This window comes from Mirounga angustirostris, unplaced genomic scaffold (assembly GCF_029215605.1).
Source record: "Mirounga angustirostris isolate CCGP_5_RB_7025 unplaced genomic scaffold, mMirAng1.0.hap1 SCAF_2, whole genome shotgun sequence".
Taxonomy (NCBI): Eukaryota; Metazoa; Chordata; class Mammalia; order Carnivora; family Phocidae; genus Mirounga; species Mirounga angustirostris.
In genome coordinates, this window is record NW_026991710.1 from 84,369,604 (window position 1) to 84,386,475 (window position 16,872).

The 16,872-nt window shown below is 43.3% G+C and overlaps 1 protein-coding gene across 7 annotated transcripts in view; it reads left to right on the top strand.

The window, feature by feature from the left end:
• NFKB1 (nuclear factor kappa B subunit 1) overlaps window positions 1-16,872 on the top strand; it is a 114,353-nt gene that overhangs the window by 90,462 nt on the left and 7,019 nt on the right. For 6 of the 7 annotated variants that reach the window (XM_045880673.3, XM_045880671.3, XM_045880672.3 and 3 more), the window contains 8 exons: window positions 288-431; window positions 2,589-2,678; window positions 4,142-4,327; window positions 5,470-5,611; window positions 9,175-9,289; window positions 14,198-14,399; window positions 14,868-15,037; window positions 15,375-15,477. In XM_045880673.3, coding sequence (XP_045736629.1) covers window positions 288-431; window positions 2,589-2,678; window positions 4,142-4,327; window positions 5,470-5,611; window positions 9,175-9,289; window positions 14,198-14,399; window positions 14,868-15,037; window positions 15,375-15,477 — 1,152 coding nt within the window. The remainder of the gene's footprint in view (window positions 1-287; window positions 432-2,588; window positions 2,679-4,141; window positions 4,328-5,469; window positions 5,612-9,174; window positions 9,290-14,197; window positions 14,400-14,867; window positions 15,038-15,374; window positions 15,478-16,872) is intronic. The other variant, XM_064584873.1, reaches the window with a different exon arrangement.

Genomic DNA, 16,872 nt, shown 5'->3' on the forward strand with positions numbered 1-16,872 from the left:
GAAATCTAGTCATTCACTAATTTGAATGACACGAGGGACTTAAGAAACTGTTGTAGAGGGGATTTGGGCGAGTACCACTCTGTGGTCTCTCAGAGGCTGGTTCTCAGGCTTCAGATCCATTGGAATAAATATAATGCTTCCTGAAATTTGGCATCTCTTCCTCCTTGGGTGACTTCTGTTTCCCTTTAAGATGTTTAAAAATACCGTCAGAATCAATATTCTTTCTGTGGCTAGTAGTGGAATTGAATCAGTCTTTTCTCCTCTGGTTTCTCTTCCTTTAAATACAGATAAAGAGGAAGTGCAGAGGAAACGGCAGAAGCTCATGCCTAATTTCTCAGATAGTTTCGGCGGCGGGAGTGGGGCCGGAGCCGGTGGTGGAGGCATGTTTGGCAGTGGCGGTGGAGGAGGGGCTGCCGGAAGTACGGGGCCAGGTATGAACCAAGTCTACTCTTTCTAAAGCTTCTTGGGGCCCCTGAGGGGCTTAGTCGGTAAGTGTCTGCCTTCGGCTCAGGTCGTGGTCCCGGGGTCCTGGGATCGAGCCCCGCATCGGGCTCCCTGCTCGGCGGGAAGCCTGCTTCTCCCTCTCCCACTCCCCCTGCTTGTGTTCCCTCTCTCGCTGTGTCTCTCTCTGTCAAATAAATAAATAAAATAATAAAGCTTTTCACGTGGGAGAGCGTCGAATTTTCCTTTCCTAGGTTTCCCAGACTGTCTGTGGGTCCAGTGGCTGTGACACTATTGAGTGCGACATATTAATTAAAATTTCCCAACAGATAGAATTTTTCAAAGAAACGCATGTTCATTTGGCAATATGTAGATAACACCAAAAACAGTAAAGAAGAAAAAAAGTCACCCAAGGCCAGTTATCTGAAGACTGTGTCTTTTAACGTTTTGGTATATTTCCCCTTTCTTTCATCCTTCCTTCCCTCCCATCTCTCCCTTCCATACTGTCTTGGTTTTCTTTGGAAACATTGAAAGGATTTTGTATTATATATACTACATTGTAGAGAATCTGAAGATAATAAAATCCTGCCATTGAAGGTTAACTTCTTCACATTTTTTTTCTGTGCAAACATTATGCTGTGTATTTTTGCATTTGCAGTTTCAAATTTCAAAAGCCGCCGTCCTCATAATGCATAGTATTTTAATCTCTTTACCTGTGTGATTTATTATCAACACATCGTGATTGTGTATATAGAGTGTATATAGAGTCATATATGCTGCTTTTCCCTAATGGGTTAAGGAACATAAGCATTTCCCCATGGCAATATAAATTTTATGTAAGCATAATATTTTAAGCATCAGTTTAATGACTGGTAGTACTACTTACTTGAATGTGTTTCCTGTTTTTTATTGTCCTTTGCTGAACTCCTTTGTCCACATTGCTTTTCTTTTATTCCAGATTGTTTTTGTAAATTAGATTCTTTGAAGTAAAATTACAGTGTCAGAGAGTATGGTGTCTAATACCAGCTGCTTCCCCCAAAGAGTTTTTTGGGTTTTTTTTAAATTTTATTTTATTATGTTATGTTAATCACCATACATTACATCATTAGTTTTTGATGTAGTGTTCCATGATTCATTGTTCGCGTATAACACCCAGTGCTCCATTCAATACGTGCCCTCTTTAATACCCATCATCAGGCTAACCCATCCCCTCACCCCCCTCCCCTCTAGAACCCTTAGTTTGTTTCTCAGAGTCCATAGTCTCTCATGGTTTGCTCCCCCCTCTGATTCCCCCCCTTCATTTTTCCCTTCCTACTATCTTTTTTTTTTAACATATAATGTATTATTTGTTTCAGAGGTACAGGTCTGTGATTCAACAGTCTTACATAATTTTCACAGCGCTCACCATAGCACATACCCTCCCCAATGTCTATCACCCAGCGACCCCATCCCTCCCACCCCCCCACCACTCCAGCAACCCTCAGTTTGTTTCCTGAGATTAAGAATTCCTCAGTGAGATCATATGATACATGTCTTTCTCTGATTGACTTATTTCACTCAGCATAATACCCTTTAGTTCTATCCCCGTCATTGCAAATGGCAAGATTTCGGGTTTTTTGATGGCCCCCAAGGAGTTTTACGTACGAGTTTATGCTTCCACCAAAAAATGCCTGAGAATGAACAGTGTGGTCATGTTTCCTTTGAGGAGTCAGTATTTTTTCTGTATTTTGTTTGGTTCATTTTTTCCCGCCAGAGGTTATTTCAAGGTCCTCTGTGTCCACAAATCTGAGTTTGGATGGTGACCACTCACCATTGGCTTCTCCTCTCCACATAGGAGTGGGAGCCTTTCTCCAGCATGCACTCCTCCATGCTGCCCCAAGCTTGGGCATTGCCGGAGTTGCCAAAATGTAAACTTGATCAGAGTAGAATTCTGATCATCCCATGATCCCCCACAATGTGTCTTGCTAACTCCCAATGGAAGCACCATATCGGGCACACTACCCTCCCACACCAGAGCCTGTACTCACCTTAGGGAAGGACACCAAGCTTGGCTGAGTCTTTGTTAAAAAAACAACATCAACAACAACAACAAAACACCGAAAAAGCAAAACATCATGAGGTTTCAGTTGTTTTGCTTGCCATTTCAGGGTACGGCTTCCCTCACTACGGATTTCCTACATACGGTGGAATTACCTTCCATCCTGGAACCACTAAATCTAATGCCGGGATGAAACACGGTAAGCAAGGTAGTTTTTTTAATAGTGAGAAAAGAATAGAAAAATTGCCAAGAAGTTTTTATCATTACCTATCACAACATTGTCATCTTGAAAAAAAAATTGATAAATGCCAATAAGCTAAGAAGGTACTTCTCCAAAAAAAAAATATTATTCCCTGTGGTGAGTATAAATTCTATTCACAGTACTTATATATTGATTTTGTAAGTGGCATGACCAGGGGGAGGAAAAGAACATTAAGAAGGGACATATAGAAAGACTTGACTCTTCAAACATAAAAAAGTCACCAAACTTACCTATTCTTTCCCTTTTTTTTTTCTTCTCACATACTATACTTTTGCAGATATTTTGAGTTTTATAGGAATGGCCTTTCCACATCAAATGCTTCCCCTAATTTGCAGTCGTCACACCAATGGGTTCATAATTTATATTGCACGTCCTTTCTAGTGTAACCATTGAAGAAATAATACAGTGAAGCCTTCCCATGTATGGAATGCCTGTTTTATGTCAGGGGCCGCTGCATATTTTAACTGTAATCTTCACGATTGCTCTGTAAGGAAAATAGTAGTGTCTCCATTTTACAGACAGAGGACACTGAGGTTCCGACATGTTCATTCACCCCCCCGAAGGCACATACCTGTTAACGGCAGAACCAGGATCTGAGCCAGTTCTCCTCATAAAACCTAGGTGTTCTCAGAGCACATGTCAGATAGCATGGTCGGACCTGAAAGAGCACAGAAATGGCGCCCCAAGTGGCTCCCACACTAAAGAATGTGCCTTGATATCATATCTTAACAACTTGCTTCGTTAATAGCATTGGGAAAAAAATAATTCCTCTGTTTGTATTTAAACTTTAAAAATTCCACTTCCCGGGAGTGCCTGGGGGTGGCTCAGTCAGTTAAGCATCGAACTCTTGATTTCAGCTCAGGTCTTGATCTCAGGGTCGTGAGTTCAAGCCCATGCTGGGCATGGAGCCCACTTTAAAAAAAAAAAAAAAAAATCCACTTCCCTGCAATTCACAGAAGAGCTGTATTTCTTTTTTCTCCTTTACAAATAAACAGAATGAAATGTCAGTTTTTAGAAGTATAAATAAAAATTTTTTAAGATCTTAAAAGTTCTCATCACAAGAAAAATTTATGACTATATGTGCTGACTGATGTTAATTATTGTGATCATTTGACAATATGTACAAATATTGAATCATTATACTGTACACCTGAAACTAATGTAATGTTATAATGTCAATTATGCCTCAGTAAAAATGTGTCTTTTAGAAGTGAGCATTTAAAATAGCCCCAAAACAGGTTACGTAATGATTTGACTGTTTTAAAAGGAATTTTAAATTACTGGTTTTCTTTTCCCTTTGCAGTAAACTTGCCTCCCATCTTTATCTGATAATTGAAACAGTAAATTATAACTTAATAGACTTTACTGAGGAAAAGCTGATATTTTTGCTTTTATCTTAGGAACAATAGACACCCCATCTAAAAATGGTTCTGAAGGTTGTGGAAAGAGTGTGGACAGAGAGGCAGCCAGCCTCCCTGGGAAAGTAACTGAACCTGCAGAACAAGATAAGGAGTCCAGCACTGGGGATGATGAGGTTACTCTGACGTATACAGTGGGAGTAAAGGAAGAGAACTCTAGGTTTCAGGGTAAGTGAGCATACACATGATTACATTGTACTGACTGGTGAGGAGATGGGTTGTGGTTGGAGGTGTGGAGACTATTGCCAGAAGACAGGTTTATTTTCTGTTAATCTAAAAATGATGCATCAATACGTAGTTCAGTGTGCTTGCTCTTCAGAGTCCTGTGTACTTTTTGAAAAACATGTGTCTGAACATTTTCTTCACACTGAGATTTCCATTTTCCCCGTATTGTTCTTGAATATAAAGTACTGAAGTTTACATATGCATTCTCCAATCATAATTATGCAGTTTTAGGGTATCCTGAAAGATCATCTAATTCATTTCTATCACAGATAATAGGGGAAAGTTTCCATAACTTTAATAGTCTCCTCTCTCTAGACTGTAGCTTGACTGTCATCCCGAAGTAGAACTTTGCCTGAAAATAAGGCCATTTCCTTTTGCCCTGATGCCCTCTTTGAACAGTTAGGATTAAGAGCGACCGAGCACTTCTGCGCCTATTTTGAACCAGTACCCATTAGAGAAAAGGGAAGGGAAAGATGGCAAATATTTCTACTTGTTGGCCACTTATGGTCTCTATCACATTTTTTTTTTTAAACACCACTTTAAAAATGTACAAAGCATGGTTAGTTAGGTGGGGGGATCATATAAAAACAGGCCACCCATGGTTTTGGCCTGCAGGTCTCAATTTGCCTTCCCCTGACCTTCCAGAAGCAAACTTCACAAGCACACCGAAGACCTATGGAAAGTCTGTCTGTGTTTTTTGATACTTTGTCTAACTGGAGAGTTGTTTAAGACTCCAGTGAAGGATTATTTCATCAGGAGATGGATTATTTACAAATAGTAAATTGAATCAACATTATTTAGAGATTGAGTGTTCCCCCTAAGATAACAGACATTTCTAAATTTGTTTCCCCCGACAAACCACAGACCGATTTTTCAGATCAGCCTCTGTATTTGTCAGTAAGCCAATGTCCAATTGTGCTTTTTCTAGTGAACACGGTGCAGAAGTCCTGAAAGGAGCATTTGCAACTCAAACGATGTGTGTCGAGGTATCAGAACCCTGATGCTGATGGTTTTGACCTCGAGCATGCCGTACCTGTAGAACAAGTGTAGGAGACTCACCTGTGATTGTGGTCATTGCCTTGCAGACAACCTCTTTCTAGAGAAGGCTATGCAGCTGGCCAAGCGGCATGCCAATGCCCTTTTTGACTACGCGGTGACAGGAGATGTGAAGATGCTGCTGGCTGTCCAGCGCCACCTCACTGCAGTGCAGGATGAGAATGGGGACAGGTAAGTCAGGACTTGTGCAAACAAGAGTTGTTTTAGGGCCAGGAACAGAGAAAATCACTGTATGCTCACTGGCTGGAGATAAAAAGAATCATTTAAAGGTATTGGGTCCTGTCACTGGAAGACTATCGTGGGCAGTAATGTGTCAGTAAGGTCGAATCCCTACTTTGCTTCCCCTGACCGGTGGCTCTCACCTGTTGGGCCCTAGCGTAGCTCAAGTCCTCCTCTAAGAGTACATCGTTCTGGGCAAGAAAACGAAGACGTGTGTGGGGAATGGTGGTACTTTTTCAAAAACGTTGCTTTATTTATTGGGATAACGTGTGGAATAACATTTAATAAACCTATTTATTTACGGGATTAATAACATTTGCTTTATTTACTGAAATGGTATAATAATAAAATTTGGTCCAACCAGATCCCTCAAGCACTTGTTATCCCAACTGCATATTTATGATGGTAGTGTACTCAAGACAAAGCCCAGAGAAGACAGCACAACGACAACAACAGAACAATTAAGAGCCGACTGTCATTCTTCCCCAGTCACTGGTTCCTTCGCTCCTGCCTCCGTTCCTGGTTACCAGTCTGCGACTGGGTCAGGCCCCTGTGTCTGCTCTCCCTCACGCCGTGGGGGAGGCGAGCATTCCAAGCACCGGGCGTCCATCTCTGCTCTCACTGAGCTGATATTGGCAAAGCAGCTGGCTTCTTTCTAAAACCGTTCTCTTGGGCCTTTCACTGAGGCTCCTAAAATGATCTCAGAAGCCTGTAAGAACAACAAGAGACAACAGCCCTCAGATTCAAGTCAAGTGCCTTACCTAAAACTTTCCAAAAATAGCGTCAACCCCGAGAAACCCTTTTCTGTAGAGGAGCTCTTGAGTGCTGCGTTTTAAGCCTCGGTTTAAACGCTGATCCAAACGCTTTAGGAAAGTGCCAACCTCAGGGTTTCAAACAGAGACCTTTGTTCTCATTCCTTGCAGCGTAACCAAGGATGTGGTATAACCACTGACCTTGTGCTACAGTATGAGAGGAGCTCGTACAGCCTGCTTTGTGTAATGCTGTGAACAGCAGAATGTTTTCACGGGCTTAAAGAATCCACTTAGCGCTCAGCAGCATAGAACCACAAGAGAAAGCAGCCAGTTACCCAAGACAGAACAGCAGCGTTTCAGGTGACATTTTTACGGGCCTGTGGCATTGAGGAGCCTAAGAAAGATGAGCACGTGGAAGCTAGCGGGAGCCTGCGGCCTATGGAGGGAGGGTTGTGGAGAAGATACGACGCGCATGCATTCAGTGGGTGCGTGGAGGGGCAGGTGCGGGCACGTGTAAGGACACATACGGAGCGGCCCAGGAGGTAGTCTTCCCTGCCCAAGCGGAACATGAATCCTTCAAGTCCCCTCCTGGGACCCCAGACATACTCCTACCAGCAGGCTCTCGGGGTTTGCCGCAGCTGGAGGCGGAGAGGGGAGACGCAAGAGGAACCCTCACGAGAATGTGGCCAAGGGAAAGCTGCTGGTCCTCACATATCAGGGCTGTTTTCATTGAACTTGTCACACTCCGCTAATAATCTGAGTCCTGGAGCCATTAGTCATCACAGAAAATACAATAAAGAAAAGAAAAGAACTTCTGGTGTTGGGGACATTCCCATGAGGGTGTGAGGATTTATGGGGGAGGGAGAAGGTACTTCTGGGATGAAATGCTGAGCTGCGCATGGAAATTTTTAGGCAGTTTTGAAATATGACCTTTTTCTTGGTATATGTGCATCATGTCTGCGTCAGACTTCGGGCCCTTTTTAGACGGCTTCTTCCAGCCTCACATTTCAAAAGACAGTAGTGAAACCTCGACATCATTCGTTTGCTCTCTCAAGTAATGAAGTTGTAAGTTTGTTTTTTTAGGCCCTCTTGTGCCAACGTTAATCCCTAGTAAGATGCACTTACTTTTGCTAAGAAAGAGGCCTGGAAAACATGACACCTCAGATGTTTCAACTGGACAAAATCTAGCCTGTGCCTCAAATCCCAGATGTCCTGCCACCATGCGATACTCAGTATGCTCTGCATCGCGATCTGTCCATACTTCGGCATATTCCTTATCTTAGGGGTTCATCTGCAGCTCTACAGAGCAGTACCCATGTCTTCCTTCAGCGGGATGGCTTAAGGGATTAAGAGGTGGCCTTGGAGCCAGATGGACTGGACCTGGGCTGGGCTCCCAGCTTCGCCACTCACTAGTTAAGTGACGTGGGTTGAGTTCTGTTATACCTGCGAGTCCCAGTTTCATCATCTGAAAAATGAGGATAGTATTACCTACCTCACTGGGCTTCTTGTTACAATAAATCAGGTCATATATGTCAACTACATAGCATGGCCTGGTAAATAGAAGCTCTAAGCCCAAAGTAGCCACTTTTTTGAGTCCTTTCAAATTATTTTTAGTAGTAAGTTTTTTAACAATTAAAAAATTGTGTCGGGACGCCTGGGTGGCTCAGTCGGTTAAGCGTCTGTGTTCGGTTCAGGTCATGATCCCAGGGTCCTGGGATCGAGTCCCATATCGGGCTCCTTGCTCAGCGGGGAGCCTGCTTCTTCCTCTGCCCCTCCCTCCTGCTTGTGCGAGCTTGCTCACTCTCTGTCTCTCTGACAAATAAAATCTTTAAAAAAAAATTTGTGTCCCTAGGACTGATGCTTGGCACCTGCCAGTATTTTCAGCCTTATTAGCATAAGCCCTGAGGCTCATTCTGTCACCCTTATTTTAGCGCCTGAATTGTGTGCCAGGGCTGTAAGGCTGACCCAGGGAGGACCAGCCCTGAGATCACAGGCCAGAGAGGGGGAAAGACAGATAGAAAACCACAGTTGCATAACCCAGCAGTAAACTTGAGGGGAGACCATGTGCTCTGCCTAGGAAGTTCGAAGAGGAGGTAAGGTTTGAACTGGAATATGAAGGATGGAGTAGGCACTGTCCAGGCAGAGAAAAGGAGCAAAACCATTCCAGGCAGAGGGAATATATTTGCAAGGGAGAAATAAAATCACATGTTCCTTCAGAAGTTTACCTCAAGAGTCCTCTCCCAGTAGTTAAATGCCTGACCCCATTCGCCCCTCTTGGGATCTAGGAAGATCTTTCAGAAGCCACCACACTGTATTTTGGAGGAGGCTGGAAGATTAGGTGAGGTAACTACATTTTCCTGAACAGTTGCTAGTGCCGGGCATTTTACATACATCATCTATATGTCAACGGAAGCCAGGAAAAAGCTAGAAGAGAAAATGCCCTGAACTATCACACGGAGGCAGAGTGGGGACTTGAACTTATGTCTCTTTCCCTCGAGGCCCGGGTGCTTTTATGCCTCACGAGGTCAGACCAAAATGTCCCCAGAGGCCAGGCAGGCCTGGTAAAAGAGTGGGCCTGCGTAGGCGGTAGAACATTCCCACCTCAGATTCAAGACATTTAAGATTCAAGACATTTGGGGGCCGAATAAAAGGAAGTATGAGAACCAGGTTCGGTCTGCAAGTCTGATCCTTTCTTGGGACTCTCTCTCTTTTTTTTTTCCACTAACATTTTAGTTGATTAGTGCCACTCTGTTTTTGTTCCAGTGTCTTACACTTAGCAATCATCCATCTTCATGCTCAGCTTGTGAGGGATCTACTAGAAGTCACATCTGGTTTGATTTCTGATGACATTATCAATATGAGAAATGATCTCTACCAGGTAAGCAGAAATGCCAACTGAAGAAAAATCCAGTTTGTACCTGCTTGCATGTGTGTGTGTGTGCATGTGTGTACGTGTTATTTCTAATAATGTTAACAGTAGCACAAATACAGTGCTTTGTTTTGTAGGTTAAATCCTAAAAGCCCATAACTTGGGAATATTATTTATGATTCAGGGTCCTTTAATCTGTGAATATAATAGAAATCACTCCACAATGAAATTCAGCATCCTGCTGGGTGGGGGAAGGCAAAGTTCAAATTTTAGAAATCTGTCAAAGAGTCGATCCGTTTTCTTTTTTTTTTTTCTTTTTCAAATTTATTTTATTCTTTTCATTATAATAAGTGTACTTTTTAATCCCCATCCCCTATTTCACCCATCCACCACCCTCCTCCCCCCTGGTAGCCATCAGTTTGTTCTCTGTAGTTAAGGGTCTGTTTCTTGGTTTGTCCCTTTTTTTTTTCCCCTTTGCTTGTTTGTTTTGTTTCTTAAATTCCACGTAAGAGTGAAATCGTGTGATATTTGTCTTTCTCTGACTTATTTCACTTAGCATTATACTCTCTAGCTCCATCCATGTTGTTGTAAATGGCAAGATTTCATTCTTTTTTATGGCTGAATATTACTCCACTGTGTGTGTGTGTGTGTGTGTATCACTTCTTTGTCCATTCATCTGTCGAGGGACACTTAGGCTGCTTCCATGGTTTGACTATTGTAGGTAATGCTGCTATAAACGTAGGGGTACATGGATCCCTTTGAATTAGTGTTTTTGTATTTTGGGGGTAGATACCCAATAGTGGGATTACTGGGTTGTAGGGTAGCTCTATTTTTAATTTTTTGAGCAACCTCCACAGTGTTTTCCACAGTGGCTGCACCAGCTTGCATTCCCACCAGCAGTGCAAGAGGATTCCTTTTTCTCCACATCCTCGCCAACACTTGTTTCTTGTGGTTTTGATTTTAGCCATTCTGACAGTTGTGAGGTGATATCTCACTGTGGTTTTGATTTGCATTTCCCTGAGATGAGTGATGTTGAGCATCTTTTTTTTCTTGTTTAAATTGAAATATAATTGACATATAACATTGTATTAGTTTAAGGTGCCCAGTAATTCGATATTTGTATATATCACAAAATGATCACCAAAATAGGTTTATTTACTTGTCATCCATCACTGCCTATAGTTACACGTTTTTTTTTTTTTTGTGGTAAGAACTTTTAGATCTATTCTCATAGCAACTTTCAAATATACAGTACAGGAGAACCTAGAGTAAATATGTCACTTCTGTCAAGAAAAATACAATTGAAAAAAATTAAGTTTGGAAAGCCAATAATGTGTAAGAATTTTGAAGTCTGCTGAAACACATTTTGACAACATCTAGATTAAGTGTATATCAAATAAAGGGTGCTGAAATCAGAACACAGAAAAGTAAAAAAAGGTTGGTTGACGAGAAAGCATCTTTCAAAAACAGAAAGCTCAAATCAAGGAAAACAGGAAACACCAGAGTTTTGCTCAGATCAAGTTTGAACAGGAATTCTGTGGGTTCAAAATCAACTTGAGGAACCCTGGTACAGAGGTCCTCAGACGTTGCTGAGAGAAGGTAGCTGGGACCCGGTGAGGCTGCCTGATGGGCACGTGCAGACCTCAGGTGGGGAAAGGAAATTGGAGCTGCACTTGGCAGAACCAAAGCCTGGAGCCTGGTGTTGGGAGCCTGAGACCTGACCCAGCCACTCTGGCCAAAGGGGTGCTCTCCCCTCCCACCCGCTTTTGCCCCCACCCCACATGGCTTTGGTGCCAGTCTCCTGGTCTTGCCCCTTGTCAGCTTTCTCATTTTCTCCTTCCCTTCGCTCCACCCAAAGTGACTTCCCAACCCTCGTTGGCCTGGACAGTGTGCTCAGATGCCTGGTCCGAGCATACCCGTCACTCTAAAAATATGGCCCACAATCATGTACAATTAATTGTACAGTAAAGTACCTGTTCCAGTTCTGAGTTGTTAAAGCAGGTGATGTGAATCATTTTTATCTCCTCAAAGCAAAAGAACTACAAGGTTGACATGTAGCTCTCACTAGATTGTTATGTGTGAATAGGTGTTTCCTGATAAGGGAAATAAGCTTCCCATTTGATGTAAGGCTTTCAGCTCCTTCCCTGGTGGTAATGCTTAATGTCAACGGAAGAACGAAGTTGGGGATTCTTCACTGACTCATAGTATAAATGAGGGTGAAGTCTAATTTTAGGTAGACATTTAAAGAATGTCTTCAAATTTTCATACCATCTTGGGGGTTGTTGGTATTTGGAGAATCATCTGGCCCTGGAAGCTTGATTCTTTCAGGCTTTAGGACTGATTGTTCCTCTCAACCAGCACGAGCGTACAAATAAAACTGGGAATGAATGGCACTGTGTCGCTTCTCGGTCCTCCTCTCAAAGACTGCTTCGCTTCGCTTCGCTGGCTGTAGGTCAGATTCAAGGAATTACTTGTTTTCCTGTTTATAAATAGGCCCTGCAAAGGACACCACACAACAGGATTAGTAGTCATGATTTATTATGTGCTGACCTCCTTACTGTATCATTTGGTTACATTATTGAGACTCTCTCTGATGTGCTAGACACAAAAATCTTGAAACCACCACCTTTGACACTTCGTGCCTTCCGAACTGGGGACTCTTGGGAGAACACAGGTCCATCTTCCCCCAACTTAGCACCACTCCCATTCATGGACAAGGATTCTGGGATCCCCTGGTAATGCCTTCTAGGTCTCAAACATACACCCAGTGGCAACTTCGATTTGAGACCTAGAAAAGGCTGCAATTTGGACTCGTTTACCTTTGTAAAGTTTCTCTGGTAACTATTTTCAATGGAAAAATTATACAGTTCTCTAAGTAATTTGGATTATTCGGCAATTGTCTTAGACAATCTCCCAAAATACCATTCACTAATCTTAGTACATTTCTGTGACCATCTGTCATGATCAACTCTCTCTCCCCACCCACTCTCTAAAGATACACTCAAAATAATCCCAGTGCATAGAGTTAGGATTCTTCTGAAAATTTCTGAAATCTTTTGCCTTCAAGCCCTCTCCTCTTCTTCACTCCCCACCATAGATCACCCCTCCAGTGTGTTTGATATGGATTGTTTTATCTGCATACCTTCCTATGTAACATTAATGAAGGGTTTTGTCCATATGGATTTTTTTCTTCTATGTTTTTAATTTTTATAAATATAATATATGTTCATAGTTCTTTAAATCGTACATAAGGAAATACACTGGAAAATCAAAAGTTGCCCTCCCTGGCAGTATACAAGTCCCCTAACCCCACTCCCAAATATAACTGTTGCATTTGTAAGTATTTTTCCAGATAGTGGCTATGTAAACATACACACTTGAAATAAATATAGATATTTTACTATACTCTCACAGTCCACACTGTGTTATATAATCCTGGGGTTAAAGATCTAAAGCCTGAAATTTCATAGAAAACCTTCAGTGGGACTATGTTTTTAAAAAAAAAAAAAAAAAAAAAAAAAAAGCTTCTCGTACTCATAGTAACAGAATTTGTATAATGTGAAAAAAAATCATATTAAAACAAGAGATAATTACAAATTTCTGAGTGGTATAATATTTTATAATTTCAGATCTTTTTTACAATCTCATTCTCTCTCAGATTTTTTTCATCTCCCCAAATAGCATGTCATATTAATAAATGCACTTTTTTTTTTACATATTTATTTCTTAAGAAGAAGGCTCTTGGCTACAGTATCTAAAGTTTTTGAGGACATCATTCTATTTCAAGCTGGGGTATAAAAGATGAAAAAAAAAAATAAGAGAGAATGGAAATTTGGCCCAAAAGCCTGTCTGGCTTCTGCTGTGTGCAGTTATCACTGTAACGGAGCGGAAGCCGCAGGAGCATCTTGCAGCGCCTCCTGGGCTGAGGTTGTCCTGCACCAGCTGGGCGTCGGTGGCTTACCCTGTTGTCGCTGCTGTGGCTGGGAATCGCGTACCGAGAGAGAAAGTTTAGGCAAATTGTCACTAGACAGACTGGATTTCACAGACTCCTGTGAAATAGACTGATTTGTATAAAAATATCTCGCTATTCTGTCAGTGGCCTCAGTTCTTTGAAAGATACTTTCGCGATTGTGTCTGTCTTGCTCATTTTGAAAACACTCAGTTTGCAAAACATCTCATTTGCATTCACCGAGGCACTACTTTGTGGGCAGAGTAATCAAATGGACTATGTATGCACCTATTAGGTGTTAGCGATTCAGCTCGCTTGTTCATCTGAGCCCTCTTACTGAGATGGTTCTGTCGTCCTGGTTATGACATTTAGAATCCTTTGACACCTGCTATAAAATGGGGGTGCCCCAGAGTTCTATTGGTTGTTCTCATCACAGAGCCAGCCCACGGAAAAATATTTTTACTTCAGCAAACTCACTTTCCGCGTTAATATAGAATGACAGCACCTTTGTGAATTAGTTTCTATTGAGTAGTTAGTTCATTTCACCTTCTTCAGTAAAACTGTAGCCTTGCTTTGATTTGTTAATATACAGAATTATCAGCTGAAGATAGATTCCTGCTACAGATTCAAGGAAACTAAATTTATTAAGAGAAGAATTAACGTATCAGCAGTCGGCAGGCTGTAATGAGAAACAAGAAAGCGATTAAGAATTGTAAATATAATCTTAATTATCGCGTGGCTCAGTATCAGTCCAGCATACACACTTCATTAGCACAGGACATAGAACAGGGAGTAACTTACTTGCAAAAGAGAGGAGTTAATCTGGCAATGGGAACCGGCCCTGAGGCATGACGCCATCTATTGCAGCGGCAGCCACAAAACCCGTAGGTTCAAGCCCGGGGAGGGAGAGGGGGGTTCAAGTGTTTGCTGCTGAGCAGTGTATCTCCTGACCCTTCTCCACTTCCCAGACACCCTTGCACCTGGCAGTGATCACCAAGCAGGAGGCTGTGGTGGAGGACTTGCTGCGGGCCGGGGCCGACCTGAGCCTTCTGGACCGCTTGGGTAACTCTGTTTTGCACCTAGCTGCCAAAGAAGGACAAGATAAAATTCTCAGTATTTTACTCAAGCACAAGAAGGCAGCACTACTGCTGGACCACCCTAATGGGGAAGGTAAGAGACGAGCAGACGTTGTGGATAACCTTCTCTCTCTGCTTTCTAAACAATTGGTAGCTACTTGCTAAATGTGTGTTCTTTGATTTGCACCCAAAAGTGCTTCCCGTAGTCACCCGGAGGTTGTCATCTCTCCCGAGAATTTCTTTCGCTCACCCTAATTTCTTTAAAGATGATTTGGAATTGTTAGGAGGTGGAAAAAGCAGAGGTCTGAGCAAACGCTGGTCTTGAGGTGTAGAAGCATCGTTTATCCAAAGAATGTTTATTTGCCCTCAGTGTCTCCTGAGAACATACGAGGAGACCGTGGGTTTCCACGCGGAACCACAGACTTGCGGCGCCTTGCCAGGCTCCCTGGAGCAGAGACACTAGATGTGCTGAGAGTCGACAGCATTCCCTCCCTGGGGTGCAGTTTTGCCGCCTTGTGAGCAGCCTCCCAGCTGCATGACCGTCCCTGTGCTTGGGCCGCAGGTCTAAACGCCATCCACGTAGCCGTGACGAGCAACAGCATGCCGTGCCTGCTGCTGCTGGCGGCCGCCGGCGCCGACGTCAACGCGCAGGAGCGGAAGTCGGGGCGCACGGCGCTGCACCTGGCGGTGGAGCGCGACAACGTCTCGCTGGCGGGCTGCCTGCTCCTGGAGGTAGCCGGCGCGCGCTCGCCGTTGCGCTGAATTCCCAAGGGGGCGTTAGGGCCGTCTTTTCAAGGAGTGATGCCAGCCACAGCCTTTCCCCCGGCGGCCCCTCTCTTATCCCATAGCTTCTCGAGGCTTCGGGGTAGTCAGCTTTGGGCAGCCCTGACACCATCGGCCCCTTCTCTCTAACTGGGCATTTCTCAAGGGGCCGAGCCCGCCCCAGATAGCAACCGGGCTAGTAGTAAGACCTTTTCTAGGACCTAGGGCTCGTGCTGACAGGAGAGGGTGGGGACCAAAGGGGGAGAGAACCTTCCCCTAACTCTTTCCTGTGCGGGCTGGATTTTAGGGTGATGCCCATGTAGACAGTACCACCTACGATGGGACTACAGCCCTGCACATAGCAGCCGGGAGAGGGTCCACCAGGCTGGCAGCTCTTCTCAAAGCAGCAGGTAAGGAAGGCGGCCTGGCGGGCACAGCTGGAAAGGGCTATCGGGAATGCAAACCCAACTCCTCCGAGTTGAACAGCCCCGCCTCCTCCTTTAAGCCGCGGAGCTCCTGCTGAAATGCAGGAGTAAATAAGTCACACTTCCACGGCCCCCTGGAATGGCGCTGCTGGGACTCGTAATCCTGGGCTCCATCCTGATGGTCATGTCAGTCTTTACCCTCTAATTCATCCGTTTGTTTTGGATATTGGTGGTTTAGGTTGACTCCCATGCCAGGAGATCTTCTTAAAGTTGAATTTGGTTCCTTAAAGAAATCTGAGCAGTACCAGCCTCGGATCATGTCAGAAGTCTCCAGGAAAAAAGTTGATTGGTAGAAGACATTTTAAAATTTCCTTTGGCAGGAGAGGTCCCTTAGAAGTAGAAATAATAGGAACAAACAAATGGGCAGTGTATTGAGTGCTACCGTATGTGAGGCACTAGAACTTGCTAGCCTTTATTGACCTTACTATGTGTCAGGCACTGTGCTAGAGCTGTCAGATGCACTGTCTCATTTAATCTGCAACAACCCTTAGAGGTAAGTACCATTATTATTTTTCCCATCTCACAGCAGACAAAATAGACTGAAGAGACCTGTGGGACCCAGTCCTGGGGTCCCAGTAAAGGCATAACTATGAATCACACCTCGTCCATCTGAGCTTCCAGACTATTCTCTCTACTGTTTCTCTCCCCTGCTCTGCTCAAGGATCTGCAGATGTTATTCCATTTAATTCTCTAGTTCTGTGAAGTATAGAAAGTTATCCCCGCTCACCCTTGAATCTCTCTTGCCTTGTATACTTAGAACCTCAACACATGCTTAATGGGAGTAGTCTCTCAAACCTTGAGCTATCTGATTTCCTATAGAGGTTTTTAAAACTTTTTTAGAAAATAAATGCTTCATAAATTCAAGAAAACAGAGCGAGTTAAATACCTCTTTAAAAACTGAGTCCAGGAAGATGCACAGACTTTTTCTTTGGGGGCCCCACATACTTCTAAGTGAATAAAATCATATCCAAATAAACAATAGCCTTTTCTTTTCTTTGTCTCAGTCAAGTCAAACTTTCTCTTGGACAAGAGACTCTGATTGCAGTATGTATGAATAGTTTGGGAGTCACTGGTTATAATTAAGAAATGCCTTCAGATAAGAAGCTATAACCCTTTCAAAAATGCTTTCTCTTGAATTCTTAATATCCCATGAAAGGAGTGCCGAGTAACAGTTTCTCCATGATATAAATGAAGGCACTTGGGTGAAAAACTTAGTCCTGAGCTCCCAGTCATGAAGAAGGTCACTTCAGGAACAGATAGCTCAGCTCCTCTAGCATTCTCCAGCCCATCAGTTGTTCATCTTGTTTCTATTCTGTTTCC